The sequence below is a fragment of the Cladophialophora yegresii genome (assembly GCF_000585515.1).
Source record: "Cladophialophora yegresii CBS 114405 chromosome Unknown aczIN-supercont1.2, whole genome shotgun sequence".
Classification (NCBI taxonomy): domain Eukaryota; kingdom Fungi; phylum Ascomycota; class Eurotiomycetes; order Chaetothyriales; family Herpotrichiellaceae; genus Cladophialophora; species Cladophialophora yegresii.
The window spans coordinates 935,996-963,461 of record NW_006913046.1 but is presented as its reverse complement, the minus strand read 5'-3'; the positions used below and the strand labels follow the sequence as shown (position 1 = coordinate 963,461).

Genomic DNA, 27,466 nt, shown 5'->3' with positions numbered 1-27,466 from the left:
GATCTGAAGAGAATCTGCAAGCGCCTGCGCGTCGGTCTCGATGCCGTGCGAGAGATGAGGCAAGGACATGTGAGCTGTTGGGTAACCCCGTCAGACCAACAACAGTTCGAGATGGGTTTGACGACCCGCCGGCGTGGTTACACAGCGTGCTACGGGCGTATATGGTGCGACCTGTGGTGAAGCGGAGTCGTGGAGGAACCATTTCCCACGTGGCTGTCGGCTAGCCAGGTTGGAACAAACGTGGAGGACAATGACCAGACAGCTTGAGATGAAGCACGAGTATGGGCATGGGAGGATATGTTGTCCCGTTTCAGCGAATACCCAGGCGGCCGGTCAATTTAGAAATGCAGGAAGGTCTACGGCGTTTGGTCGTCTTTTTGGCGTTGGCGGCTGATTCGTCTCCGCGGTCCAGCGGTCTAGATGGTTTTAGACTCGGAGCATACAATGCATTACATCGCCAGGGACTGAAGAGGTGTTCTTATTACAGCCGTGAACGCAGTGTCCACATGTTACTGAGCACAATTCTTACGTGCTAAATACGTATACTCGACAATATGTCGCATTCATGACCCTCTCATTACCCCATCTTACAGCTCCGGTCCCTACTGGACCCCTAGATACTGTACTTATGTAGAACGCATTGTTGCTATAGCGTGACTCGAAAGGTATTTGCATCACACTCAGGTCTCCTAGATCGTTCCACCATATACTGTACTGTATCGCAGACATACACTGATAGGCCCTCATGTCCGAAATCGCATGAACGTCTAGAGCAGAGCCTCGCGCTACAGCTCGTACGCCTGTGGGTTTAGCCTCGGGTCTTCTGCGTTTGTCGTTGCTCACCGAGGGACAAGGCGTAAATGAAGCGGACGACCTCGAACCACATTGCAGGCGTTCGACCTCTTCACGGGTGGGGTGCAAGAGTGAAGGGCGGCTTTGGAAGCCGATTATGATCTCATTCTGCTGTATTTCAGAATCAGCGACATCTACCAGTGGCGATGTGTTCAGAACCCAAATCGAGAAGAAGCCGATATCAACAAGGAGCTTACTGTGTCGGTATCTATGTAGTAGACGTTCCCCGGATCAAGATGTTCGTTATCCGTTCCATGGCCGAGCCACTTCACTAGTGTTTCCCGGAGAGAATGATTTCGCTTTGTCACGTCAATCAGACTGTACTTAGCCCATCAACTGCCCCAGATCTTCAGGCGGCCACCTCGTCTGCGCGAAGCTGATACAGCGCTTAATGCTCTGCAAAAACTTCCTCGTCACCTCGTCGCTCATGATATGCGCCTGGGCGTTGCCGTCGTGCAGCTTCTCGCGCGCCGACCGCTCGTGGATGCCCACCATGGTCACGCCGATGGGCCAGGCGGCTTTGCCAATGCTGAGCGTCAGGTACTCGTCGTTGGCTTCGACGTAGCGGCGGGACTGCGTGCTGCGGAGGATCTTGCAGATGGACGCGAGGAGCGAGTGGTCCAGGCTGCCGGACTCCAGTTGTCGGAACAAGGGCGTCAGGTCGCGCAGGACGGTCAGGTACGCTTGATAGGCCTGCTTTCCCGAAGATGACTGCTTGACTTGGTCGGTTCGTTCGTTCAGGGCGCGGGCCCATTCGGTGAGAAGGAGGGTGAAATACGAGGCTACCTGGCGGTAGAGGAATGTGCGTTCGGGCGATGATGTGGCCTCCGGGATCGTTTCGGGCAGGAGTAGGTCCTTTTCTGGGAGAGGTTCCAATGTCGTTGGAACGGGGCCTTTCGTCATGGATTTCGAAGCCTTTGTCAATGCTTTCTGGCGGATCAGGGCGTAGTATCGTTTCAGGCGTGCGGAGTGGTCCTCGTCGAAGAGGGAAGTAGGCTCGTGCAGGTCTCGTAGTTTTGACCGGAGCTCGTCATCGGCTATGTCCTCACTGATTCCGACCCGGTCGACGTCGGCTGCTGATCCGTCTTCGATGGCTTTCTGGCCGTCGACCAAGTCAGGTAGGCCTAGTCTCTTCCTCCGTTTTCGCTCCTCCTCCCGTTCCTCCTCTTCCCGTCTCCGCTTGCTCTCCTCTGCCAATCGTCTCAATTTCTCCTCGCGCCGCGCGGCCTTGTCTTGCTCTTCAGCCTCCAGTTTGCGCTTCTTGGCTGCCCGTTCCTCCCGCTCGGCTTGGATTCTCTCTTGCTCGGCGACGTAAGCGGCTTGCCGTGCGGCTTCCAGCTCTGCGCGGCGCAAATATTTGATGTTGGCCGTGGCCGCCTCGGGAGTGGGTGACGTCGATGGCGACGGGGTGGGCTTGGGTTTCGATTTGGCGATATGAGCGGACATGAGAGATTTGAAGTCCATGATGGGCAATGCGGCCGCGGTCGACTGACGAAGAACTAGACCTTGGCTTCCACGAAATATGTAGGATGGTACCTCGTAGTGGTGATGGCAGGCGGGCCGCAGCGTAAGGTGAAGAATCATTCCCCACAGACTCGGGGTGACTCCGGCCGACTTTCAGATAACATCCGTTTACATCTCGTCTCCCGCTGCCACTGCGACGAAGGCATATTCTTGAATACTATCGCTCACAGCGCCGCTTGCAGATCGGATACAGTATACGAATATCTCAGGAAAAAGGAAATGGCTGCTCGGTCTCCTCACGGAGTCCATCTTAGGACGGCTGCGAGTCACGCCATGGTATGTGAACAGGCCTCCACGCACTTCAAGATGCATTGCGGCCGCTGTCGGTGGCCTCGAAAACAGGGTCTATTGAGCAGGCCAGCCACCACATATGATAGATTGTAAGTGTGTTGCCTGCCGCAAGCAGGTGGCACTTCTGGCCTGAAGGTCAGACATACACAGTAGTATCATCTGTGGCTAGATCCCAAAGACCAACGCTTCGTTCTTCCGCACTTCTGCTGATGGAACAAACCTTGTCTGATTGTGCCTCGAGCGTTCTCGAGGATGTGGCATCAGACTTTGTGCGGGCGTCAGTCGCGCTTCAAGCCATGAAGGTCTCCTTGCAGTTGCAGCAACACAAAGACCTTTTCCTTCTTGTCTCGGTTGTTCGCTCTTCCAGTGCGACGCGGAAGTCGTCCTCTACGAATTGCAGCGTGCTCACCTTGATCTCATCAAGTAGTCGGATCCCAGACGCAAAGACAGGTCTACATCGCTTCCCACAACCTGAGCAGATCTAAACAGACGTTAGAAATTATACCGGGGCATAAGTACAGATCTGGTTAGAATGCACGATAGCACAGCGCACACGCTGCTGGCTGTCACATCGCCCCTTCCGTTCCCTACAACGAATACATGCGAGAACTACCCGCTGCCCCTTGGGGAGAGGCCTGCTAGGAGGCGACTTCGAGCGGGTCGCCGTTGGGACCTCAACTTGGGGAGGTAGCAGCACAACTTTGCATTCACTCATCTGCGAGGGGAGGACTGTGGCGATATGAACATCTGAGAACTGAGGATACATTAGAATAAACGTCCAGGGCCTGAGATGGAGTCCAATGGCTTCTTCGGAGTATCGCCAAGTCAAGTCAAGTTGAGTTTCGATAGAAATTGGCTGGACTTCAGGAGGTTGTTGATACACAAGTGGAATAGGCTCATGATGCAAGTAGAAACCGCCTGCCGCAGAGGGTGCTGAGGTCCTTGGCATCCCTGCTGGAGCTCGGGCGGCGGTTTGCGCCACACCACAACCAAAGGTTCATCGCTCATGGCATCAAGAGATTTTCTCTGCTGGTCATCGGTTCCGGCCTCCAAAGTGGTGGCTCTGATGCTCGGGCCAGAACCTCCTTGTCCATCTGCTGTATGATATATTTGTAGAAATTGCGTTGTTCATCCCCAAACTCGGCACAGTCAGGTATCGTCCATTGGTCATAGAGTCGTCCGTGCGTGTTGGCGGGTGGATACCGACCGTGCACCTTCATGAAGAGGTAGCAGAGATAGCAGAGGTATTTACTGGTGCCAATCACGCGGGGTGGAAGAAAATGGGCATTATGTGCGCCATGAGACCTCGAATTGGACGTGACAGCGTCCGAAGAGTGCATATCGTAGTAGACAATCAGCTGTATCTCGGCATGGACATGGCATGTCTTCGCCCAGTCTTCGTAGCCGACACTTGTTGGAACGCTAGCATACGGTGCTAGAAAATCCAAAAAGAGTTTCTCCGCTTGAAAGTACTGCGGGTAGAGACGTGAGGTACGGATGAGAGTGTTTGAGATGCGGTAGTAGGCTGCAATTTTCTCAATCTGTCGCATGGTCTTGAGGGCGGAGCGTACTTGCGACGTTGGTCCCGCATTTTTGAGGCGCCTCGCGTACTCTTGAACCACTTCATCGGTGCAAAATTCGTAGCTCGTGCGGACAAGCCGAATGAGGTGGGCAAATTCTTCATGGGAGTCCAGGGCCACGGTTTCGAATGACGAATACAATCTAGTCAGGTTTTCAAGTTGCTCTTCGAGAGACTGCCGGATAGAAACCTCTCTTCTCGTGTAGAGGAATTGTACACGGTGGGACAGATTTGCAAAGTCCTGCCACAATGGCTTTTTGTGGCTGCGAGAGAGGAACTTCGGCTTGGTCCACTTCGAGGAGCGGAAGCGCGCGAGGATGCGTCGAAAATGCATCTTTGTGACTAGCCGGAAGAGCTCGTCAACCTTCAGGTGACTATCGAATGCCTGGCCACTCGTCCCGGATATCGCGTCGGTCACCCGGCGTAGTGCTTGCTGAATGGCTTCGCTGATGGCGTCGATAGCAGCAAAGCGGATGGTTAGAGTGGTGGCCTTGATGTCTTCTTCGAGACAGACTGCCGCAACGCTCTGTGCACCCTCCTCCACCGCTACTAAGAATGCGAACGCATTTGCGAGACCCTGTTCATCGTTTACTGCCAACAGATGACCGCTGTGGTGGCTTTTGAGGTTAGTCGAGACATCAAATTGTTCCACGTCCATCGGCACGGCGTTGGTACGCTCTTCAAGCCGGACCAGGTGTTCACGGAACGTGTCTTCGGGCAGCTCCCGCCATATAGATTGCACGGGGTCTGCCGTACGAGAATCCATTTCTGGAGCTCATTGTCAGCCTCGAATGTGGACATGTAGAAGTTCAAACACGGCGAGCACCCAGCGAGTAGAGGAAACACATTCAAGTCGTGGGAGGATAACTATTGTGTTCGACCGTAGAAAATTAGGGTCGGCTTGAACCTTCGAAACGCGCAATCCACTTCAAGTGCCTGCGACAGTGAACCGATCTGTTCTTTCATTGCGCCATGGATTCTGGATATCAGTCTGCTCATCCGACTCGGGGCCCTGCGACCATGTCGGCGGATATGAATGCCCCAAGCTTCCGCGCCTCAACTTAGGCTCTGCCCATCAATATGAATACTTGCTCGGGTATGTCAGAAAGGTCCACGTCGCGTTTGCTATTGATATTCTGGTCCGAATGCAATAATCTAGCAGTCCTCCAAGATGTGTTTCCAGGCGACTCTTGGAGCAAATCGAACGATGCCGAAATTGACGACAAAGAAATGCTGAGAACAGTCTTCCTGGAGGGCCTTGCCTTCTTTCATCACTACCTTCTATCATTGTGCACCAGCGTGGCGCTTGACAATGATCTCTAGGACAAAGCTTGGGGGTTCATACACCGCTACTCAAGCACACAAAGACACTTTACAGTCGAAAACAACCACCTTCCTCGTGAGCCTGTGAACAAGCTGCCTCGAACCGAAACGTCTTTCACGCAACTGCCTTGTCTCGCACTGCCACTGCTAGTAAGTTCCCTGCAAAATGCCTGAGGTGTATTTCCGCCTTCTACGTCTCGACTTAATTTCTCCTTCCCCCTGGATTTAGCGCTCGGTCAGGCTTCGAAAGGGTCACGTTGCGCTGCCCGATACACCAACCTTCTTGCGAAGAAAAGGTCTAGACTCAGACTAACCCATCACGAAATCAGCCACAAAAATCGAAATCAAACAACATGGAGTCCCCTCGGGTGGTCGACGGGTGCTATCGCAGATCAAAGGTCGGTTCTATTCCAGCATGGTTAAGAACTATGGCGGACCGTGACTTTGAGGAAATGCCGGATGTTGACTCTAATAGCTCAGTCTCCGAGCTTCAACTTCCCAGTCCGCTGAGCCCTCTACGGCGTCTGCTTGGTACGGCTCACATCGAAGTCCAAAGCTCTGGTTCTTCGTCGCTTGTGAGCTGGAAGACTGCCGATGCCTGCTTCTGCCGTGCATGTGAGGCCGAACGACTCATCGAGTATGTTGGACAACCATGCACAGTTTCTGGGCTCAAGCCACCCATGCCCTTCTGGGCCGAAGCATCGAATGATGGTGGCAAGTTCTGTGCGTGCGACTGTTCACCATGTCGTGCGTATTGCATGCTTGATTGGGTCGGCAGAAGGTGTGAACGTACCGGCATGTATCGGGCGATTGCTCACAGCGAGATGGCCTGGTCTTGGAAGCACAGCGCCCGAGTCCGTTGGGGACGGGTGAAACTCTTGGTGGCCGAACAGACCCATCGTGTCCGATCCTTCTTCAAGAGAGAGAGTCCCCACCAGAGGTCATGACTACCCAAGGTGAGTAAGGCGCGGATGACAAAAAACCAGAACACTCTGCCAGTCCGGATTTGCGGTCGGTGATACCCCTCGTGCCTCACACCCGAACCGTGCCAGCATCACAGCACAGGTGGGCACAACGCAAGACTAACATGTATGCAAACTCGTCCGCTTCTGCACTTGTTTCCTCGTGAACCCGAGATTTCGTCCGGTAGTGCACATAACTTGATTCCGTTCCGGGCCGCCACTGTCGGCTAAGATGTCGGATGGATCATTAGTGCCAATGGGCCACAAACAGTCGGAGGGTCTTACATTGGCATATGCAGGGAGGACCAGAGGATGACAAAGTTGAGCTTGATTTACAACTGGTCTTGAGTTAGCTAAGATACGATTACGTATACGACTACCAGTACGAGTGCGACCGCGAGCACGGGCTGTGAAAGTCAGCAGAAAGCGATTTCATAGGGAACCTATAGCAACGGGAATAATATCGCATTCAGGTGTGTGGAGTGTGCGGCCGAATGTGGAGTCACGTTGGCTCCATACGTAACACACTCGGCCGAGAGTCTTCAGGCATCATCATAGGCCGAACGCGGAGAGTACAAGAGAGAGCGCGTGCGCACGCCTCCGAGCAATGACAAAGACTTCAAATGCTCCATCCAATTCAGGGAAAGAAGCTCAAGATGTCGGACTCGTCAATCAAACCCATCGTTTTGTATGGTCACGGCCCAACGCCCAAGTATGTCCCGGCCAATGATCCCTGCGTGATTTGAGACCATCTGCATGTTCCTTGCTGATACGATGCTGTTTCCAGTCCGCGAAAGGTGCAAATCATCCTAGAGGAACTCGACCTCCCGTACACGGTCAAAGATGTGGAACTCTCCGAGCTCAAGCAAGCTCCCTTCACGAATATCAATCCCAACGGCCGACTTCCTGCCATCGAAGATCCCAACACGGGAATCAGTCTCTGGGAGTCTGGCGCCATCATCCAGTACCTGATCGAGACGTACGACAAGAAGGAAGCCTTGACGTACACCAGCATTCCGGAGAAGTACCAACTCAACCAGTGGCTCATGTTCCAAATGTCGGGCCAAGGTCCTTACTTCGGCCAGGCCGCCTGGTTCAAGCACTACCATCCCGAAAAGGTCCCCAGCGCGGTGGAGAGATACGTGAGGGAAGTCGAGCGTGTCATTGGCGTTCTGGACGGATGGTTGCAGAAGCACAAGTTCTTAGTCGGGGACAAGCTCACGTATGTGGACCTGGCGTTTGTGCCTTGGAGTGCTGGGGTGCCGTGGTTGGATAGCGACAAGACGATCGACATGGCGAAGTATCCTGCCTACTCGAAGTGGCTGGGGGATATGCTCGCTAGAGACAGTGTCAAGAAGGTCACTGGGTCGTAGATTAGGTGGACACCCTGGCAGCAGGAGCCTCACCAGAAGGACAGCCTGGTAGCCTCGCAGCCTCGCAGCCTCGCAACGGCGAGAGCAAGTCACCTGCACTCACAGCAGTGAATACAAATAGACCCGCTCCCTCGGCAGAAATAGAATCAAGGCATATATTGGTGAAGGCCAAATTTGTCTTCAGATTCTTGTGCCTATCCCGTGTTCTGAACTGGTCGCCAAAACCAACCACAGTTCAGGGCGTAAGGGTGATTCGCCTGGTACGAGACAGCTTCTCTTGGTGGGTATGATTGCATGTTACCCGGCCAGACTCAAGCGACGACATACAGTCGACCTGTCTGCCTCTGAAACTCCCTTGCAGTGAGTCTAAAGTGTCAGTTCGGTTCAGATGGAGGAGTCCCTCTGCCATTGATCAACCCCACCGGGGGTTATAGGGCGGGAGAGAACCTGACGAGATTCGAGAAAAAATCCTCTTCCACGACTGGAGGGTTTCTCTAGCCAGAACCCCCAACGACTACCGGTGTAGTCGAGGTTCTGGCTAGAGTTTTTGTCTTTTGATTAGAGGTGAGAAAGGGTGAGGACGGATTCGAACTGCGATGCTCCAGGTTCTGCTCAGGACGTACTCTAGATCCTAGCCCACCTGTATATATATAACCAATAAAGCGCTAACGAATAGCGCGGGTTCATCTTTCACAACGATATTATTCAGGACAACCTACCTCTAGGCAGGTTCAGAAAAGGAGGGTATTCTTTATTTTCGATTGAGAATGCTGCATCACAGCAGCTTAGCTCGTTTTAGGCACTTTAGTGATTCCGACGTCATGCACAATATTAGGCAGATAAATCGCTTACCTACCTTAATACATGAGCACGAGTATTCGTACTCGGTATAAGGCTACGGAGGCTCTGCGGTAGCCTCCTTTCTTGCTTTGACGATCGCTTGTTCCAGGCCACGGCGAACGGACAATAGTAGCCTCACGAGTTACTTGGGTTACGTTCTGTGTACGGAGTAGCTGCTGGAATGTTCGTGGCTGCTGGTGGGGCAGCGTGAATCTTGCAGGTCACGCCTTCAACTGCCCCTGACGATTGCCTTGTGTGTTCGACTGCATTGACGTCATCGCAGCCCGCACTCTTATTACTTCTTGCCCTGACTGCGACTTCACACTCGACTCAACCATCAAGTCACCTGAATATCCACTGCATATATACGCAACAGCAACTGCCTCAAATCTTCAAATAGCTACGTCTCAGTTTCACAATGTGAGTTTTCTCAACGCCAACCTCTCCAGTCGAACGCTGAGCTCACCCTTAACAGTATTGAAACCCCACCGCACTCATCTTCTAAGCCGAATAGTCGTGTGATCACAGCGTTTTCACCGACCTTTCTCCTCAACCTCAACCAAAACCTCACATCCACCGCCAGCATGCCTCGCGGAAACGCTCAAGTAACCAAGGTCTTCTTCAAGGGCCAGACCGACGACTTCATCGTGTTTGTCGAGTCTCCAGATGATCTCAAGGCTTGGAAGCAGGACCAGTCGATCCCGTTGGCTCAGGTGGTGAACAGCTTCAAGATCATGCTCACACACAAGCACGGTGCTCAAGGTCAGCTGGACGGTGCCAGCAAGGCTAGTTTAGAGAATGAATTCGGCACCAGCAACGAGGACGAAGTCATCAAGAAGATTCTCATGGATGGGCAACCGCAATCCGTCGAGGTATGTCTACCTCAACTCCCTTGCCTCCGATGTGACTTCAGTGTACTAACGATGGACTTATCTGCAGAACGCCGAACGAGGTGGTGACCGTAACGAAACCATGGGTCCACGGCAAGGGCATCCATCTGCATAGAGAAGCAGAGCCCAGTGGACGCAGCGTCTGGTGGATCACGATTCTCCCAAGATATTACGGTCGCGCCAGAGTACCAAGGGAACGAGAAAGTCACTGGCTATCAGACTAGGAGGTAGACAGAGGGCAGTGCGCACAAAGATATTCGCGAGATGAGAAATAAATGCACACCGGCGCCTCCATCTCGTGAGTTGCTCGAAGTCACATGCTTTGGCCAACGACTTCGGCCGGTGCGGAACATCGCAGAAGCAGAAATCAAACACTGCACTATGTAGCTGCCATAATACCAATCGAGCAGGTCGTGAATGGCCCGAAAAACTAAACATGTCCCAGGTTGACTGCTGCATGCTTCTCGGTCTTTTCCTCCTTCCCGCGTGAGACTATTTTTGCCCGAAGGCACGGTAGGGTAAAACGGAGAGACAACAAAGCACGCATGTCTACTCCGTACCACGCTAGAGTTTTAAATTTTCACACTTTTTATTCTCATTGAAGCTGTGGCTAAGAAAACAAATCTTCACAATCATATCTCTTCGTGGCGATGGGCTGGCTCGCAAGCCGCCGTGCTGGCTGTAAAACCTGGTAGTTGTACAAGTCGAATTTGACTCTCCTCCATGCTTGCTTGCTTACTCGCGCACACACTTGGTATCTCTGGCTCTGATCAATCAATCGCTTCGACGCAAAAGTTTCTGTACACTTCCCGAATGCAATGATCCGTCCATCCACATATTCTCCAAAACACTCCAAAGAGGGAGAGGGAGAAAAGGCGCAGAGCCACGATGTCCTTGGGACTCTTGCTGTTCCCGCTGCAAACAATCGCCCGACAGGTGCACACGAAGGGGAATTGAGAAAATCCAGAAGTCCAGTGCCAGCGCTGGCTCTGGCTGGGTCGGCGGCTCCACATACATCTAGAAATGCTCCTTCCAAAACCTGAACTTGACGAGGTCGTTGCTCGTGGACTTGCACGCCGTCTTGATCTCGCGGGCCGCGGCGGAGGGGCCGCAGAAGTAGACGCCGACGGTGGCCTTCATGCCGGCGGTGATGGAGGCCTCCTTGCCGACGTCCATGTACGTCTGGTCCATGAGGCCGTCGCGCATGGCGCCGAAGAGGCGCTTAAAGTCCGGCCGGCCGTACTGCGTCTTTGTGCGCAGGTCGGTCAGCGGGTCGACGGCGTTGCCGACGGTGTTGAGGTAGATGTTTGCCGCCGTGTTGGTGTCGACTTTGGCGGTCAGGTACGTGTGGATGCGTAGGAACTCGGGCCCGCCGACGCCCTCGGCGGCCTCGGCGGACTGGGCTTCCAGCGAGGAGAGCAGCGTCTGGAACCACTCGAAGGACTCGATGCTGCGGGTCACCCAGATGAACTCGACGCGCTTGAGGCGGCGCGGCGGGTTGGGCCCGGCCCGGATGTTGTAGATGTGTTTGAGCACCGAGGCCCAGGGCGTGACGCCGATGCCCGTGCCGATCAGGACGGCGATTTCGTTGTCAAAGACGTCTTCCGCGGGGGCGCCGTACGGCCCGTCGACGCGAATGGCCGGCATTTCTTGGTCGTTTCGCAGCGCGATCTCGTAGATGCCGTTGCCGTCGAGGTCGTCGAACTCTTTGGCCTGCGCCGGGCCGCAGCCCAGCGCGTCGCCCACGGCTTTGGTCCAGTCGCCGACCTGCCGGACGTGGACCGAGATGTACGGGTCGAAGGGGCAGGAGGTGATGGTGAAGGGATGCCACTGCTGGCTGGACACGGCCGGGATGTTGATGAACAGCCACTGGCCGGCCTTGTATTTCATGCTGGGTTTCTGGAACTGGATCTCCATGGCGTCGTACGGGTGGCGGATGACCTTGTAAATCTTGGTGGCTCGGCGGGCGCGTACTTCGCGCCACAGCCTCTCAAAAAGGTACAGGCCGCCCCCGAACAGCTCCCAGCGCCAACCTTCGTAGCCGATGCAATGGGTCCAGAACATTTTGCCCGCAAAGGGCGAGTAGGGCTGCGCTGTGTCGCGCACGAAGCAGCCCACCGCGTGCGTGTACATGGCGAGCAAGAAGGGGATGAAGAGGTGGTGCGTGTACCAGAACGTCTCGAACGATTGCTGGCGAATCTTGTGGTGGGCCGTCGTGTACATGAGAAGCATGCATAGAAGCATGATGTGACCCGTGATACCGCCCGGTTGGGCATAGTGGATCTGGATGGCCGAGACTGGTCGGATCTGGCTCTTCTCGACGTTGAAGAAGTTGACGTAGTGGGCACACACGTGGATCGTGGTGAACAAGAGTAACGCATACGCGCACTGTCGGTGGAACCACTGTGTCTCATCGAGTGGGAGCCACTTGAACTTGGGGCGAAGGAACCGCATGAAATTCCGGCACATGGGCAGGAGAATCATGAGCACGTCCACGGACAGGACGAGACCTGCTCCTCGAGACAGCCATACTGAGAATGTGAGTGTGTTGAGACCGGCCAGCCGAATATCACCCGCTTGTTTCCACCTGGAATGCATTGTTAGTTGCTGAAGTTCGCGCCCAGAATCGTGTGTGAGCACTTACCAGCCGATGGCAAATATCGTCCAGTGGAAGCCCCACCAAAGGATATAAAATATAATCTTGCTCGGAGCAAAATGCGACTTGAGAGTAGCCATGACTCTTTAAAGTCGCTTGGATGTGGAAAGAACGGATATTGTCGCTCGATGTGATGCTGGCCAGATGAATGTTCCAGTTGCTTTCAGGCTATCTCGACTGCATTTCTGGTACGTCCTGAGAGAATCGAGTGATCACAGGTCAAGTGAGCGAGAAGCCTTGGTGAAAGTGTCGGATATGGTATATGTGCAGAGTCACTAAATGAGTGTCGAATGAGGCCTTGGAAAACTAGCTCAAAGTAAAGCCGAGAGATAAAGCTTTTGAGAAGAGAGGAAAGGTAGGATAGAGGGACCAACTCGACGTCCGGAGGCTCAACGTATCCGAGATCTTGTGTCTGACCAGCCGATCATACGTTGGATCATACAAGAAGCGCGGTACTGATGGCAAATTGATCGATTAGCTCGGCGCCATGCAATGGTTGGGCGTGTTACAGTGAGCTGCGATGGTGGAAGCAGGAGTTCAGACAAGACAGTTTGAAGCAGTGGTGAGATCGGGTCGGGAAGTATGACTGAATTAGTATGGCAGATGGTTTGCAGGCTGAGGTCGAAACAGCCTGGAGAGTGGAACCAGCGACTCTGGGACAGGAGCTGTAACAGGAGTAGTTCGAGGTTTTAAAGGGGGCAAAATTCGGCCACGTGTGAGCGCAATAAGTTGTGCCGGGACAGTGGTGCTGGAAACGGCGAGACGAAAGACGCGAAGAGATGTGATCATGCGCAGAGTAAATGGTTCATCACGACTATTGAAGAGCTACATCTTGAGATAGATGCGGGCGGGAGCAGGCTCGATAAAGTGACTCGCGGTCGGGTACAAGATGGTGGATTGTGGAGAAAGTGAACCGTCCGCCATGCATGAAACCCCGGTCCTGTTCCAAGCCAAGGAGTATTACAAAGTATCTGAATGGACCCTTGCTCAGGCACCGCTAACCGGGTCTGACCCGATCCAGAGACTTGGGCGGTTATTGGGTGGTGAGCAGTCGAGGTCAGGAAAGCGGCCGGTAGGAACAAGATGAGCGAAGGCTGGAAACACTTGACAACCACACATCCATCACTCGGCAATGGGCGGTGGAGCATGGGATGGTGATCACGAGCGGTAGAAGCGGAACGTGGCAGTCGTGGCAGGTGACAACGATAAGACAGAACCCTTGGATACATTCGATGAAGTAGCGGAGACTAGTGATATCGAATGCTATCACACGTAGTTCGACACCAGCATGAACACAGCGGCCGGCTCTATAAAACCTAGAATGGGCAAAATGCGTAGAATTCATGGAGAATTTTTGTCTGAAGGGGAAGGTGAAAGAGAGGTGAGAGAACCTCGAGTTTGACCAGCGTATCAGGAAGCGTTTCGTAGCGCCCTGACTGGGAAGGCAAGGCGGGGGCAAGCGCCGAGCCGTCATCTGAGTGGCCGCTTCCCCTCGAATCAACTCGCTTGTGTGTGCCCGAGGCTCTTGCCAGGTTTTAGCTCCCGCCCTCGCCTTCTGCATCACATCCCTGTCGGCGGCCAATTCTCCATCTCCATTCGTTGTTCCCTCACAACCGCTCATCGATTCACCACCAAACGGTTCATTCATCTGACCGTAATAATGCATTCCAGATCTCGTTGCCATGCAAGTGATCATTGGCCGATGCCTATTTTCGGGCGCTTATTCCGCCAGACAATCAGGGTCCCTCTTTCACAATCACCTTGCCCTCTCCGCACTGCTTCCAAACTCCACGAATCATCAGCTTCAAGCTCACAAGACCGCCAGGTACATCAACAGATCTGGCGACTACGGAGCAAAACTATTGATTCTCGATTCTCATTGCTGCACTACATCTCGTGCTAATGCAGCGGCTCCATCGTTGTCAACGGTCGACGAAGGGTCGCTTGCCACGATGCCTGGTAGTCCTTGTAAGCTTGCGATCTTGCCAGAAAACGTGCCCAGACTCACATAAGGTACTACATCTTTGAGCATCTCAACTTCTCCCACATCTCAATCGTCTCCTACCTGTAAGTATCTCGAGGATTGATAGTTGTCGAACTCATTCAGTCCATCGACTTCGGTGGTTGTTGAAGAGAAGTGCACCTCCGACACGCAAAACTCCACACCTGCCACACCTGTAACACTTCCTGTCTTGAAATCCCCTCAACCACTCGACGGCAGGACGACATCTGTGACCAATCTCTTACGCGCCAACCCACAGCCCTCAAGTACAATCGCCTTGAGACACTCCCGGACCACCATTCTCAAGCACACTAATACCTACTCTCTGACTGCAAACCCCTCCTCGTCGACTACTTCCAAACACTCCCAAAGTCTCACTGTTACCGGGTCATCCTGCCACCGAGATCAACGGTTGCCCTTCCATAGGGGGAATAACCATTGACGTACCTTGCTCGTACCAAGCCTGCTCATATAGCTCGCCAACCCTGATGGTTCTGCGTTGACCTTCAGGCGCGGGTCGTCAATTGCTGCGCACTCCTTCACTTCGACAACTTCCATTCTTTCCGCATTCTTGGTGCTTCGATTCTCAACAACACGTTCGTTCTCCTCGCAACATCAGAGCCATTCTCTCTTCGACATCATGGGCAAACTCATCAAGAACCACTGGGCTCGCCTGATTGTCCTCACAGCCGCCCTCTACCAAGTCATGGCCTCCCTGGAAGGCTTCTTTTGGCCCAAGATCTTCTTCGACTTCCTCACCAAAAACCTCGATGGAGCAGTGAAACCTTTTCCAGTCTTGCAGATCATGAACCTTGTGTTGGGGTTAACGGGTCTAGCATGGGAGTGGCCACTTGCACCAATTGTGAAGATGTTACCAGGGCTGCACCGAAGTATGGAAGCAAGATTGGTGGTTTACCCCTTGAGTGCCTTGGCCGCGGTCCTCATGTATCAGTCCACCAATGCGGCACTATACTATATTGTCGGAGTGGTCGTCTATTTCTGGGCCTACTCAGAGGGCGAGGTAAGATAACAGTTTGCTTCCATGAATGTAGCAGCATGCTAATTGATCTTTGCAGACTGTATGTGCAGAACCTTGGACTGTACCGAAGAGGGGGGGAGCCAGACCTGGCAAAGTATAACCATTTACCAGCTGTGCTGCAGATGATTTTTACAGTGTTTGGCGTTTGGACAAAGTCGCCAATGGCTCGGACAAGGACGTTGACGAGACCAGATACCAGATTCGAATACAGCTGCATGCTGTTTGTGTAGATATTATGCCCGTTACGGGGAATGAAGATACCATGATGAATATTTGTACAGTAGCGACTGAACTGTTTTCGATCGATGTGCAAGAACATTGTCGTTGCCGGAAAAGACGTGAGGCTGCTCCTAGCGTGTTACTTCCCGTCTACCGAACCTCGTTCAGGCCCCCCAGCACGAAGCTCGCCTATCGCGGGTTTACGAGATCAACAACCACGTTCTGCATAACTTGGCAACATTTAGACCGTGAGGATTTTGGCATAGGCACCTACAGTTTGGATGGGAATTACTACCTCTCCTGCTACTGGCGGAGGGTCTTTGAAAGAAGGAAGAATTGTGAATGAAACGACAGGATGCTGCTCTACTCGGGCGTTTCCCCTTTACAAGAGACAGTGCTTCGCCGGCAATGCTCTTTCTCGGGCTGCCTGCAGGGTTCGGCATGGAAGGTCCATCGAGCTACAGATGGCTTGGTAGAAAATTGAGATCAATGCTGCCTACACGGGCTCTGGCCAATGTTTCCACGGCGCATCCAGAAGTCCGACATGTCTTTACACATTCGTTCCTCGACAGCCCGGTGGCTGGCCTGGAAGAACAGTCCGCTTAGAAGCTCGTTGGATGGGCAGGGATCGAATGGCCACACCTGGGGTTGGACTTCATGAATGCTTGCCGAACACTACACTTCTGCATGACACCTCGCATGCTGTTTATGGCTTGAGTTTGTCTGACTTGTTGCAGCAGCATTCCATCCAGCACTGTTCCGCACATATCACCAATTGGAGCACGAAAACGCGCTCCATTCACGTCCATCTCCAAATATGGAAGCCGAAGTATCGAGCAGTTCTTGGGAGGTACGGAAGGGACAATGAGGATGGCTGGGACCATCCACAGTGTTGGTATGGTCAACGACTCAGGGGAACTGCGGTCTCCCCGAGATCGACGTGAAGAGCGCACATGCCCTCGAAAATCCCCTGGGACTGTTGCCTCGATGAACCGATCGAGCAATGCAAAGAGGTGATCAGGGGTGTCTTGGTGTAGCGAGGGCGATGGCAGTCCTCGATACGGTCATATAATGAGTACACGCGGTCACGACGGACGTTCAGAGTTTCCGAGGACCAAGAGAGTACGTAGTGACGTCCGTTTGAGTTCAACCGGAGGTTATTCAGACAGCTATCAAAGAGGAAAATCGCAGCCAGTTGCGTCAGCCAATGACAATGACACTGCGCTTGACGGTCTCCGGCTCCACCAAACCACCATGTCAACGATGTCAACAACAAGATTTCGGAAGGAGGCTCTTTGAATCTCCGAACTTTAACAGAGTCTTGCTGCGAGCTCGCTGAGCTCGACTAACTTTGGACGATTGCATGGTCGATATGCAGACTCTGCTTCGTCGCACCGAAGTGTACGAGTCTGGCTCTGGCTAAAACTGCGCAGCCAGCTCCACGACTTCAAGCTCGCAGTGTCCACCACTGGAGATCATCTCTGGGAAGCATCCCATGTGCCATGGTCCATGACTTGCAGCACGGGAATGCCCAGCCGATCAAGCAAAAGCTTGTCCACATTGAGATTGCGCCTTCGCGGCCTTCCTGAACAAGTGGCGCGCCGCGGTGTTTCGCTTCGCGATGCCAATTTCCCAGCCCCTGTCGGAGCCACTCGACACGACTCCCAAGTGGAACAACACCCACCACAAGATCAAAAGACTCAGTGCTAACGAGGCTCTGCTAGCTCGACACGGGCGAGGGCAAGCTTGCGATGCCCCTATATGTCAAGTTCTTTTCCGACTCCAGTGCCGTAAGTATCGTCGCGTTTCGGTTCCTTCTCTCCTTCGCAGTTCCACGTCGACAGTGTCATAAATTCATTCCTTCTCCCCCATCGAAGTGTTTCCTGGTCTCAAACACATCACACTCGCTTAAACAAAGTCGCTCCTTCGAGAACACCAGAGAATCACACGCACACTCTTTTCAAAAAATTCGAGTCTTTACTACAAAACACCCAACACACAAACCCCACAATCCACCAAGCAAGATGAAGTCCTTCCTCGCCATGCCCGCGGTTTTCGCCCTGGGCGCCCTCGCCACCGACTCGTCCTCCAGCTGGGCATACACGTGGACGTTCTCCAGCAGCCACAGCACCTGGACGTCGGCGACCTACGCGGCCGTTGCCAACGCGACAGCCGCCACGGCCGTCGAAGCAGTCGCCTCCAGCGCCACCACCACCAATGCGCCGTGGTCCGAGTGGCTCTACACGACCTCGTACACCGCGACGTACAGCTCCGGGAGCTCGACGTGGGACATCCCCACGACGGTCAGCTACAGCGAGGCGCAGAACTTCACGAGCATGATCGCCGCGCCGACCACGGCCGTGTCCAGCAGTTTGGAGGTCAAGGCCACGACGACCACGCCCGCTAGCGTTCCCGCGAGCACGACGGCCGTGGCGTCGGTTTTCACTGGTGGTGCTGTCAGTGAGAAGGCCATGGGGTTGGGCGCTCTGGCTGTTGCTGGGTTGGCTTTCGTCCTATAGACTCGTTATCGGACGGCAGGGAGACAGGGAGGGTTGGGCCGATTCCAGGGCACGAGTGGCATGGCATAGCTGGCACGGGCACTTATACCCTAGTGCCTTGTATATACCCGGGTGGACGCAGGATGCAAGTTCCACACAATGTATCATCGACGACTGCATATATCACAACACTACAGAACCACATAACAGTACACTGTACACATTGGACAATACACTATCATTATTATCTAAGAACTGGTCATTTTCAATCGTGCTCAAGGAAAGGAGGGTGACAGTGAGAGTGAGGACATGGTGGTTTGTTTGATGCTCAAAGGGCCAGCTTCCCAAGCAGACTGCAATAACGATACGAAGATGTGGTCGCTGATCCAAGTTACACATGTCGTCTACAGACTGTACCTATTCTAGAACGAATCTGTAAGAAGTTGGTTACCAAGTCCATCGTGCCATGTCCATGCCATCGTTACACTTCGTCGCATCCCCCGGAAGCTGATTCGGCGTGCATGGCCGAACAGGTTGATCTGAAATGCCGCATAAAGTCAACATCATATGTAGTCATTGGCAATGCATAGGGAGTGAGTCCGCCCTAGGAGAGTCCATGAAGCAGCTGTTGCCCGGCTCTTTGGCCAACTGTTTTTGCAAAGTCCCTCTCAACATACAAGAGTTAAGCTTTTGCCTTCTTGTGTTTGTATGCTTCATTTCAGTCCTGTGTAAAAGACCGGCACCCACGTCTCGGTACCCCAAACACCAGGCAGGTCCCTCACTTCCGTCTTTGCTTGTAGCATCAAGCCTTTCCCCTAGGAGCTCAACCACACACAGTGCCCTTCCTAGCTCGATCATTTGCTGTCCACTTCCTAGCTCAACTTACTTACAGTCCGTTTCCTCGCGTCCAAGAACTTCTTCTTGGCCCGTCTCATCCCCCTCACGACATCATACCCAAACACCCAATCAACGACTTCGGCCGCATTGCCTATGTTGCAGTTCAGGCACGTACATTGTGCAATCCCAGTCCTGTTTACACGTACACACACACGCATGAGATACCCATTGCAAAAGCAGAGCAAGACGAAAGGAAGATCACTATCAAATATAACTGCTACGCTACGCCCCACAGGACAATGACAATGACAACATGAGATTCAACTCACTAGGTAACTCCTCAGCAGGCAAAATCCTCAACGTCTGTTCTCGTCTTTCCACGACGGGATCCCTGTCCGTTCCGACCGGCGAGTACAGCTGTGCCACGGAGGCGCGGGGCAAGCGTACGGTCTCGAAGAGGTAAAGGAGGTTTTTGGACGGTAGGGACGGGACCGTCTGTCCCAGCTTCGTCACCACCATCATCACTACCTCTACCACTACCACCACCACCGTTAGGGCCGTCTGTGGCGTCTCCCGCAAATAGCGCGCCCAACGCAGCGGCATCCTCGATCGCATTGATGGCCCCGGACCCGCGATGAGGGAGCATAGGGTGGCAGGCATCTCCAATGACGACGAGTTTTCGGCGCGTACATCTCGGCAGGGGGTCCCTCTCGGCGTACCGCCACAGCGGGAGAATGGCACTCCCACGGGGCAGTCTTATCGACAAGGGCGAGCAACGCCGGGTGAAACCCCTCCAGCGCAGCCCTCAGAACGTCGCGGTCGCATTTCTGATTCCAGCCGTTTTTCCCGTTGCCCGACTCGAGCGGCCCGGTCGACGTACATGCCGAGATTCTGCAGCGTGTTGGCCCGACACGGGTAGCAGACGAGCCACCGCCTCTTATCCCCGCGTATGTAGAACGAGCAATGACCCTCGCCGTACTTGAGCAGCGGAGCCGTCACGGGACCGGCAAGCAGCAGATCTGTCGGGATCAGGAAGCGGATGACCGTGCTGCCCGTCGCGTGGGCGGCGGGACACTCGAGGCCCGGGTCCAGGATATGGCTTGCCGCGCGCGAGTGGACGCCAGGCCGCAACGACCAAACCCGTCGGCTCCGTCCACGTGTTGTCGTCTGCAAACTTGACCCTACCCGTCTCGGCGTCGTAGTCCACGACCATGCTTGAAGTGTGTAAATCTGCTGGTGGGGCCAGGCCGTTGGGACATGTCGCCAACTCTCGCAACGCGGCGTGCAAATCCACCCGATGCGCAAACAGATACGGCGCGCCGGATTTGGCCTGAAAATCCGTACGGTCCGTGGGGCGCACTTCCGCGAGCGTCGTGCCGTCAATGAACGTCTAGCCCAGGCGCGGGATGAGCTTTGCTCGCTCAAAGTCGAGATCCCCTGACCGGAAGATCCTGACGGCGTTGGGAGCCAGGGGTTATTGCGGCGCCGATCTCATCGAGGAGAGGTGAGCGCTCTAGGACCTGTACAGTACTCATCAGAGCGAGTCGAGTGAATGCTTTGGTGCCGGGACAGTCCCATTGACGGACGACCATTCAGAAGGCCAGGTATGGAGAGGAGGGGAGGGACCACACCTTTACATTGTGCCCGGCTTGACGGAGGGCTATCACCGTCCACAGACCCGCGATGCCTGCGCCGACGACAGTGATGGACAGAGTATCGTTCATGGTTGAACCACCCCGGATGCATCTTGACAACCTAGAATACTCAGACACCGAGCTGGCGAAATGATCTTGTCGTGGCCGAGCTAGGTAGAGGCCTAGACGCGGCGTAACCCTGGTGTAGGCTCATCTTACATCAAAAAGCTCCAGCACCGGTGTTAAGAGGAGGCTCGGTCAGCAAGTAAGGCCCTGATGTCGGTCAAGCAAGTGTGCAGACGTGATGGCGACATCGATAAGCCTGAGTGCCTTCCAGGTGACGCAAGGCCGGACACCCGACATATCCGCATACAAGCGATTGATGTAGACGTGCCCTCGACCACCATGTGATGATCTGGCGATGTCGAAGAGACCGAAGGTGAAGAGATGTGGAGGGCACGAGACAAAAGCCGAACCCCTGATGGATAAAGCAGCAATGACTTCGAACAATGACTTCGAACACTTTCTCAGTACTCGGGGTGTTCACATGTATTACGCTGAACGCTACGATCTGCATGGATTATTTGCTTGAATACAACATATGTCGAAGTCCGTCGCCCGACAGAACCTTCAGTATTCCAAGTGGATTGCTCCAGCGCTTTTTCTTACCTTCGAGTCCTTCTTCGACGACTTCTTGCTTCTCCGGCATATTCTTCTCCTCCGAGTAGAAGACGTCAGCTGGGTCTTCCGGTCCCAGCTCGTGCTCTGAGCCATGGCCTAGCTGTTGCCTCTTTGTCCCCTTCCTTCCCAGAAAGTGATGTTCATGAGAGCCAGACAGCTTTCTTGACACACTGCTGCCTATCATCCGACTGATCACGTTATCCATGGTGTCAACTTCAGGTATATCCCGTGCCTTTGCCCGGGCGGGCTGGACTTCATCCAAGCTCTCTTTTCGCACCTCAAAAACTGGTGTGGATGGTTTGGTTCGACCCCGGCGGCCGTCTGTGGACATATCGAAGGACTTGCGGCTCGTAAGGGATATACTGCCAGATCTCCTCGAGAAGGGACCTTGAAGAGACGCTAAGCTCAATTTCCGGACCAGCGACCCGGCTGAGGCTCTGATTATCTGGCCACCGCGAGAACCGATCATACCGGGATAGGGTAATTTCTCTTTGGTCCATACATCAGCTAGTGTTGTTTCCAGCCGTGCCCGCTCCGATCGCTTTGGTGCGAGCACGACAACCCTGTTCGAGGTCATATGTGACTGTGACCTGTTGATGGCTGACGAGGATGTTTGACGAAACTCGCCCAGGTCTTGCGGATTGTGTGTATTGCGGATGATGACCTGGCAAACGTTGGCTCGATTCCCGACAGTTGCAGCCCTCTGCACGGAAGGATTCCTGGACAATGTTGAGCTCTGCTGACTGTACACCTGACCAATTGATCTGAGGTCGAGCCCTGTACTTGAAGGAATTTGGTTGAACAGTTCATCGGTCCGTCTAGAAGGAAATTCCTTAGTTCGCATGCCCGCTTTCCATGCATGCTCCTCGACTGGAGAACACGCACTCAATATGAACTCGTGGAGGTGCCCACTAGTTTCGAAACAAATCTTCCAGGTATGAAGGGCCGAATGACACTGAAGTCCGCGGCCGTCACCCGCAGATTCCACCTTGAGGTCGGGCAAATGCAGGAAAGCAATGGCCTCGAACTTCGCAGTAGCGCCAGTGGGGAGGGCAATGACGAGGCTACTGTCGAATAGGACGCAGAGTGCATAGCGGCCATTAACCTTGGTGTTCCTAGTCTGCCATGTCACATGTAGGACACCGCACAGCCTCACGTTGCCCAACATGCGCAACTGATCGGCTCCAAGCGATACCCTGTCGTAGGTCAGCCTCGTTTGGAGGGCCCACCGACGCTGGATCTGATTCCGAGTTTCACGATCATCTGTGGCCTTGTTGACGGTATGAACAACTTCTCTCAAGCATGTCAGGACTACTCCCAGCTCAGAATGAGAACTCGGGCAGTCTGCAACAGGAGTATGCTTGAGCAGGTCGCTAAACAGCAGGGGATACTTCGTCATACGCTGTATGGGCTTGATAAGGAGATCTCCAACAGTAAGTCCTTTCCTCTCGTTTTGGGTTTTCTGGTCGAGGGCGACAAGGGATCTGGCCAGCGACTCTATGCCCGACTCGTAGGTTGACCAATGCGTAGGAGCGTGTCGCTGTAGCTCATGAGATATCAGACTGTGATTGGCACAATACTCTTCGTAAACAAGAAAGTCATTCAAGAATTCTCTGAACACCGTGGCCACGTCGGCAGCATCCTGCGGCTCGGCACCGCCTAGGTAAGTCCGACCGCGGCATACCTCCGACGAGTCCATCGAGCTGCGCGTGCGCCAGTGGCTGCGTCCAAATCTGGCTGCGGCATTTGACTCAAGACTCTTCCATCGTTTGTGGCAGCGAGGTGAGCCAAGATGGCGGGGTGAGGTAGTATCCGCCCATTTTCGTGCCGCCGCGTCGTATGCAGCTCGATGTAACCGCTCGAGGAGTCTTTCATGGACAGAAAGAAGGCCATGGACATTCCTCAACACGGACGACCTGACCCGGTTCGAGACTGTCGCCGCAGTTGCTAAGAGAGTCGAGTATAGATAAATCAGAGCCTTCAAATCAGCGATGTAGCTCTCTTCAGTGGTGACAAGCTCGAGAAGGATCTGTCTTCGTTTTATGGCTCTGCGAAAGGCCGCTTCGTCCATAGATGCGGATGTGGGCGGTCGGTCGCTATCAACTGAATGTCTCGGGTTAGAACTGAATATGCCTGAGCTATCCGTGGATCGACCGAAGCGCAAGGATCGTGCGGCGAGGCTGAAGCTTGCGTTACTGAGGCTTGCAGTTTTCATGGTGTGCACAAAGCCAGAGGAGGCGGTCGAATGGCGCTTTCTGTGAAAAACAAGCGGTGTCTTGCGATTTGGCATATGCGCTGAACTTCCCAATTGGACTGATGTTCCATCTAGTGCCTGTGGTGACTCGTTGAAGGAGCTCAACCATTCTCGGGCGCGTGGTTTTGGGTGCGAATCCTCCTGAATTCCATCTTCGGTCAAGTACGGGTCCGTGGATGAGAAGGTGTCAATCGTATGGTGCATTCGGACCTCCGGGCTATGACCATCGTGCGATCCGTATGTGTCCTTTTCTTCATTGAGCAGGTCTGCAAGGAATTGACCAGGCCGACCTGCAGTAAGGAGGCGTCTGGGAGTGGGCTTTTTCTCGCTGCACTGCGGTGCAGTGGCAGACCGAGGAGTGAGGAACCCCGTCTTTCCTCGAGCTGACGATACATCACAGCCTGCCGAGTGTAGATTGATCCTTTTCGAAGCTGAGTGCGTAGACCATTGAAGAGAGGATGCTGGCAAGGTGTTCTGAACCAGAGAGTCTGAACATCCATTGCTCGTTTGCGTCGGAGCCGAGGTAACCGAAAGCACCGAATTTGAATACGCTTGAGAGTCTTGCTGGATACGACACGGAGTCCAGGAGTTCGAGAGGGGCTCTGAAGTAGAAGGATAGGCTAATTTGGTACCGCAATAGATGCTCGTGCTCGTGTCAAAACGTCTGCTGAACGGACTGGCAATAATGCAAGGCAGGAGCTGGGCCGTCATTATGTAGTACTGATAGAAGATAAACAAAGCTCCAAAAGATAGAATCTCAACAATGGGGAACGAAATGAGAGCCAATGGTCAAAATTCCCATTTGAGGGACCAAGAGACCAACGTCGATGTTCCAAAAGTTGAGCGATATGACATGGCAACAGACGTAGGCAATCGATGACCGCGAGACGGCTGAAGTCTGATAGAACCCATGCTCGGCCGGTTTCCAAGCTGGCTGATGGCGGAAGGTGGAGTGCCGCAAGCAAGGGAAAGAGAAGGAGCCTTTCAGCCATCCCGGAAGAGCTAGGGATGGTTTGTCGATGGTTGTCTATGGCAAATCTCTGTCCTTACCTGAGCTAGATTTGCCCGAATCTGACAAGATGCAAACAAAACTACATGAGATTGTCTGTGAAACATGGGCGTCGAAGCCACCTCATGTGGTGGAATGGCCATGGTAGTGCTATTCTGACATGGCCGGGGCTTAACATACTGGATACGTCCAGGTCCCAGGTGACGGCTCAAGGATAGGTAAGTATAAGAACTTCAACCAAGCATCGATATGAGGGTGCTCAGCTTGGTTTGGTGTTTGGTGTTTTAGTTTTGAAATCCAGATTGACATCCGGCAAGACACCGGCGAAATTCGGGGACGCTCCCCGCTTCACCTCCCTTGACGTTCTGCTTCGCTTCTGGGCTGCGCTGCGCGTTCATTTTGCCTGTGCCTGACGCGACCTTGATTCTGTAGCAACACCCGCATCCTTTCGCTGCCTCTGCTATTGACGGATAATGGGACTACCAATGGAGCCTAACATTGCAGATATTCATGTCCCTAGCGGACCAACGTCCATACACCAGGCCGAGTCATTTGAGGGTCTGACACTACACCAACTCATTGCGCGGAAGGACAACCTGGAAGCAGAACTGAAGGCGCTGGGGGCGGTTCTGGATAGTCATGGGGTTACCATGCAGACAAGTCTTACCACGTTCGATGGCTTCCCGAGGTCCGATATTGATGTGGCGCAAGTACGAGTGACCAGAGCGCGAATCATCAGCCTTCGCAATGACTGGAAAGCCCTGATGGACAAGATCGAGAAAGGTCTTCATGACCACCATGCTAAATATCAAGCTTCAGATGAATACAAGAATTCCTTGAATCAACCTCAACCTCAGCCAGCTCCTGCGCCACTGCAAACACCGTCTGTTCCCGAGACGCCCTTTGCTCAAGTCAACAGTGTCGAGCCTGGCAGTCCTGCGAATGAAGCTGGTCTTAAGGTTGGCGATCAAATAAGAAGATTCGGCACAGCCATCTGGTCGAACCACGAAAGATTACGCAAAGTTGGAGAGGTCGTCGGCCAGAACTTGGGTCGCCCGATCGTGGTAAAAGTCACCAGGGGAACAGGACCACAAGCGCAAGAGCTAGAATTGAGATTGACTCCGAGACAAAACTGGGGTGGCAGAGGCACACTGGGATGCCACATTGTCCCAATATGAAAGTCTTAGTGTCTGTGGTGCAAAGCTGGGCCAATTCCGATGTACATGCAGATCACCCAGTCTTGTCAAAGCAAAACCGCAAGCTGAAAAGCAAGGCAAAGAGTGCCCGTGATGTACCATTACGAGCAGGAGAGGTGAGCCTTGCTGGACTGGGTGGTTCTCAATCGATGAACAAGACCGGAGGCCTCATGAACAAATCGTCAACAGCTCCGTGCAAATGTGGTTCGGCACTGAGACAAAGATTTGCAGCCGCACCAGTGGACTTCCCGGGAAAAGTCCCCATCAAAGAAAATGTAACAACATCACTCAACAATCGGAGATAAAATGCATCTTCCTCGCCTCATGTAGCTCATCTGCTTCAGGTAGTTTCTCGATTTGAGTGGGGAGCGATAGGATCACGTGATGCGATTCAACAGGCGCCACCAACGCTGCTTAGGCAGTGACGCTGGTCTTGGCATTGCGTGAAAACAACAACCTTTCTCCCGCCTTTTAGAGGTTCTCGGGCTTGCGCCTGCAGTCTTCAGATACCATCAGACAAACTTTTCGTCCTCTCCCCGACCGTCACTTTACGCCTGTCACACTCTCTGGGACTGTGGCATCTTTGCGATCGCAATATCTATCTCGAGATTAGACCGTTAGTTTCCTGCTCGTCATCCCAACAAGCAAACAATCACAATGGCGGAAGCTGCTGGAGGCGTTCCCACCTTCAAGCTCGTCTTGGTCGGTGACGGCGGGACTGGAAAGGTAAGGTGCTCTCAATATGCCTCTTTCGGCTACTTCTCCGTGCAGGCGCGACCTGGATCAGAAGGACGACACTGACTCGCTTGATAGACTACTTTCGTCAAACGCCACTTGACAGGTGAATTCGAGAAGAAGTACATTGCTACGCTCGGTGTCGAAGTTCACCCTCTTGGCTTCTCAACCGTACGTCACCGGCGACCATCACAACGAATCCGATACTGACTGCCAGCCAGAACCTTGGTCAGATCCAGTTCGATGTCTGGGATACCGCAGGTCAAGAGAAGTTCGGTGGTCTAAGAGATGGTTACTACATCAATGGCCAGTGCGGTATCATCATGTTCGACGTCACGTCCAGAATCACATACAAGAACGTCCCCAACTGGCACCGTACGTTGAATTCCCGGGCATTTCATCACGGGCTGCATGTTGACCATACATCACAGGTGATCTTGTACGTGTCTGCGAAAACATCCCCATCGTCCTCTGCGGCAACAAAGTCGACGTCAAGGAGCGCAAAGTCAAGGCCAAGACCATTACCTTCCATCGCAAGAAGAACCTCCAGTACTACGATATTTCCGCCAAGTCCAACTACAACTTCGAGAAGCCTTTTCTGTGGCTAGCACGAAAACTCGTTGGCAACCCTCAACTCGAATTTGTCGCTGCTCCCGCCCTTGCCCCGCCTGAGGTTCAGATTGACCAGGCACAGCTCGACCAGTACCACAAGGAGATGACCGAGGCCGCAGCGATGCCCCTGCCGGATGAGGAAGATCCTGATTTGTAAGCGATTCGCTACACGAGGCTGTGACTGCAGTCTAGGTCTTCCAAGTCAGCGAATATTAGCAAGCATTGGGAACTTGGGTTTAGCGAGACGGCAAGAGGTCGTGTTGTTGACAGGACAGAAAAGCTCGCCGGGCCCTTGTGTGAGCTCGGGGCGTCGGTTGAGATTGCCGTTGCATCTACGCAATGAAGATGAGCAGCGGAAAAGGTCTAGCTCAAGGAGCAGTCGTCCTTGATGATGAGATGCAGCCAGCCAAAATCTTGCATCCTCTCGTTTGCAGTACGCAGGGCAATCACAGTGCAAAAG

At 53.6% G+C, this 27,466-nt stretch overlaps 11 protein-coding genes across 11 annotated transcripts; 6 read left to right on the top strand and 5 right to left on the bottom strand.

The window, feature by feature from the left end:
- Positions 1 to 1,176: 1,176 nt before the first annotated feature.
- On the bottom strand, positions 1,177 to 2,316 carry A1O7_02259 (uncharacterized protein; the record flags this gene model as incomplete). The annotated part of the gene is made up of 1 exon (XM_007756293.1): positions 1,177 to 2,316. The coding sequence occupies one exon, from the start codon at positions 2,314 to 2,316 to the stop codon at positions 1,177 to 1,179; it is 1,140 nt and encodes a 379-aa protein (XP_007754483.1).
- A 1,355-nt stretch (positions 2,317 to 3,671) lies between these two features.
- On the bottom strand, positions 3,672 to 5,012 carry A1O7_02258 (uncharacterized protein; the record flags this gene model as incomplete). The annotated part of the gene is made up of 1 exon (XM_007756292.1): positions 3,672 to 5,012. One exon carries the CDS (start codon positions 5,010 to 5,012, stop codon positions 3,672 to 3,674), a length of 1,341 nt encoding a protein of 446 aa, XP_007754482.1.
- Positions 5,013 to 7,187: 2,175 nt separating this feature from the next.
- A1O7_02257 (glutathione S-transferase) lies at positions 7,188 to 7,904 on the top strand (the record flags this gene model as incomplete). The annotated part of the gene is made up of 2 exons (XM_007756291.1): positions 7,188 to 7,243; positions 7,319 to 7,904. The coding sequence occupies 2 exons, from the start codon at positions 7,188 to 7,190 to the stop codon at positions 7,902 to 7,904; spliced, it is 642 nt and encodes a 213-aa protein (XP_007754481.1).
- Positions 7,905 to 9,328: 1,424 nt separating this feature from the next.
- A1O7_02256 (uncharacterized protein) lies at positions 9,329 to 9,749 on the top strand (the record flags this gene model as incomplete). Its single annotated transcript, XM_007756290.1, has 2 exons — positions 9,329 to 9,616; positions 9,684 to 9,749. 2 exons carry the CDS (start codon positions 9,329 to 9,331, stop codon positions 9,747 to 9,749), a joined length of 354 nt encoding a protein of 117 aa, XP_007754480.1.
- Positions 9,750 to 10,651: 902 nt separating this feature from the next.
- A1O7_02255 (NADPH oxidase) lies at positions 10,652 to 12,370 on the bottom strand (the record flags this gene model as incomplete). The annotated part of the gene is made up of 2 exons (XM_007756289.1): positions 10,652 to 12,221; positions 12,279 to 12,370. The coding sequence occupies 2 exons, from the start codon at positions 12,368 to 12,370 to the stop codon at positions 10,652 to 10,654; spliced, it is 1,662 nt and encodes a 553-aa protein (XP_007754479.1).
- A 2,562-nt stretch (positions 12,371 to 14,932) lies between these two features.
- Positions 14,933 to 15,431, top strand: A1O7_02254 (uncharacterized protein; the record flags this gene model as incomplete). Its single annotated transcript, XM_007756288.1, has 2 exons — positions 14,933 to 15,313; positions 15,369 to 15,431. 2 exons carry the CDS (start codon positions 14,933 to 14,935, stop codon positions 15,429 to 15,431), a joined length of 444 nt encoding a protein of 147 aa, XP_007754478.1.
- A 2,143-nt stretch (positions 15,432 to 17,574) lies between these two features.
- A1O7_02253 (uncharacterized protein) lies at positions 17,575 to 18,069 on the top strand (the record flags this gene model as incomplete). Its single annotated transcript, XM_007756287.1, has 1 exon — positions 17,575 to 18,069. The coding sequence occupies one exon, from the start codon at positions 17,575 to 17,577 to the stop codon at positions 18,067 to 18,069; it is 495 nt and encodes a 164-aa protein (XP_007754477.1).
- A 1,390-nt stretch (positions 18,070 to 19,459) lies between these two features.
- A1O7_02252 (uncharacterized protein) lies at positions 19,460 to 20,272 on the bottom strand. The gene is made up of 2 exons (XM_007756286.1): positions 19,663 to 20,272; positions 19,460 to 19,640 (listed from the first exon to the last, which is right to left on the bottom strand). Exon 1 carries the CDS (start codon positions 20,096 to 20,098, stop codon positions 19,823 to 19,825), a length of 276 nt encoding a protein of 91 aa, XP_007754476.1. The 5' UTR covers positions 20,099 to 20,272; the 3' UTR covers positions 19,460 to 19,640; positions 19,663 to 19,822.
- Positions 20,273 to 21,099: 827 nt separating this feature from the next.
- Positions 21,100 to 23,271, bottom strand: A1O7_02251 (uncharacterized protein; the record flags this gene model as incomplete). The annotated part of the gene is made up of 1 exon (XM_007756285.1): positions 21,100 to 23,271. The coding sequence occupies one exon, from the start codon at positions 23,269 to 23,271 to the stop codon at positions 21,100 to 21,102; it is 2,172 nt and encodes a 723-aa protein (XP_007754475.1).
- Positions 23,272 to 24,936: 1,665 nt separating this feature from the next.
- A1O7_02250 (uncharacterized protein) lies at positions 24,937 to 25,641 on the top strand (the record flags this gene model as incomplete). The annotated part of the gene is made up of 1 exon (XM_007756284.1): positions 24,937 to 25,641. One exon carries the CDS (start codon positions 24,937 to 24,939, stop codon positions 25,639 to 25,641), a length of 705 nt encoding a protein of 234 aa, XP_007754474.1.
- Positions 25,642 to 26,316: 675 nt separating this feature from the next.
- Positions 26,317 to 27,163, top strand: A1O7_02249 (GTP-binding nuclear protein GSP1/Ran; the record flags this gene model as incomplete). The annotated part of the gene is made up of 4 exons (XM_007756283.1): positions 26,317 to 26,385; positions 26,473 to 26,565; positions 26,616 to 26,769; positions 26,826 to 27,163. The coding sequence occupies 4 exons, from the start codon at positions 26,317 to 26,319 to the stop codon at positions 27,161 to 27,163; spliced, it is 654 nt and encodes a 217-aa protein (XP_007754473.1).
- Positions 27,164 to 27,466: the final 303 nt, after the last annotated feature.

What these genes read in the sequence shown, in the direction of transcription:
- A1O7_02252 (XM_007756286.1), bottom strand. Translation starts at nt 20,098, where the DNA reads ATGGTCGTGGACTACGACGCCGAGACGGGTAGGGTCAAGTTTGCAGAC.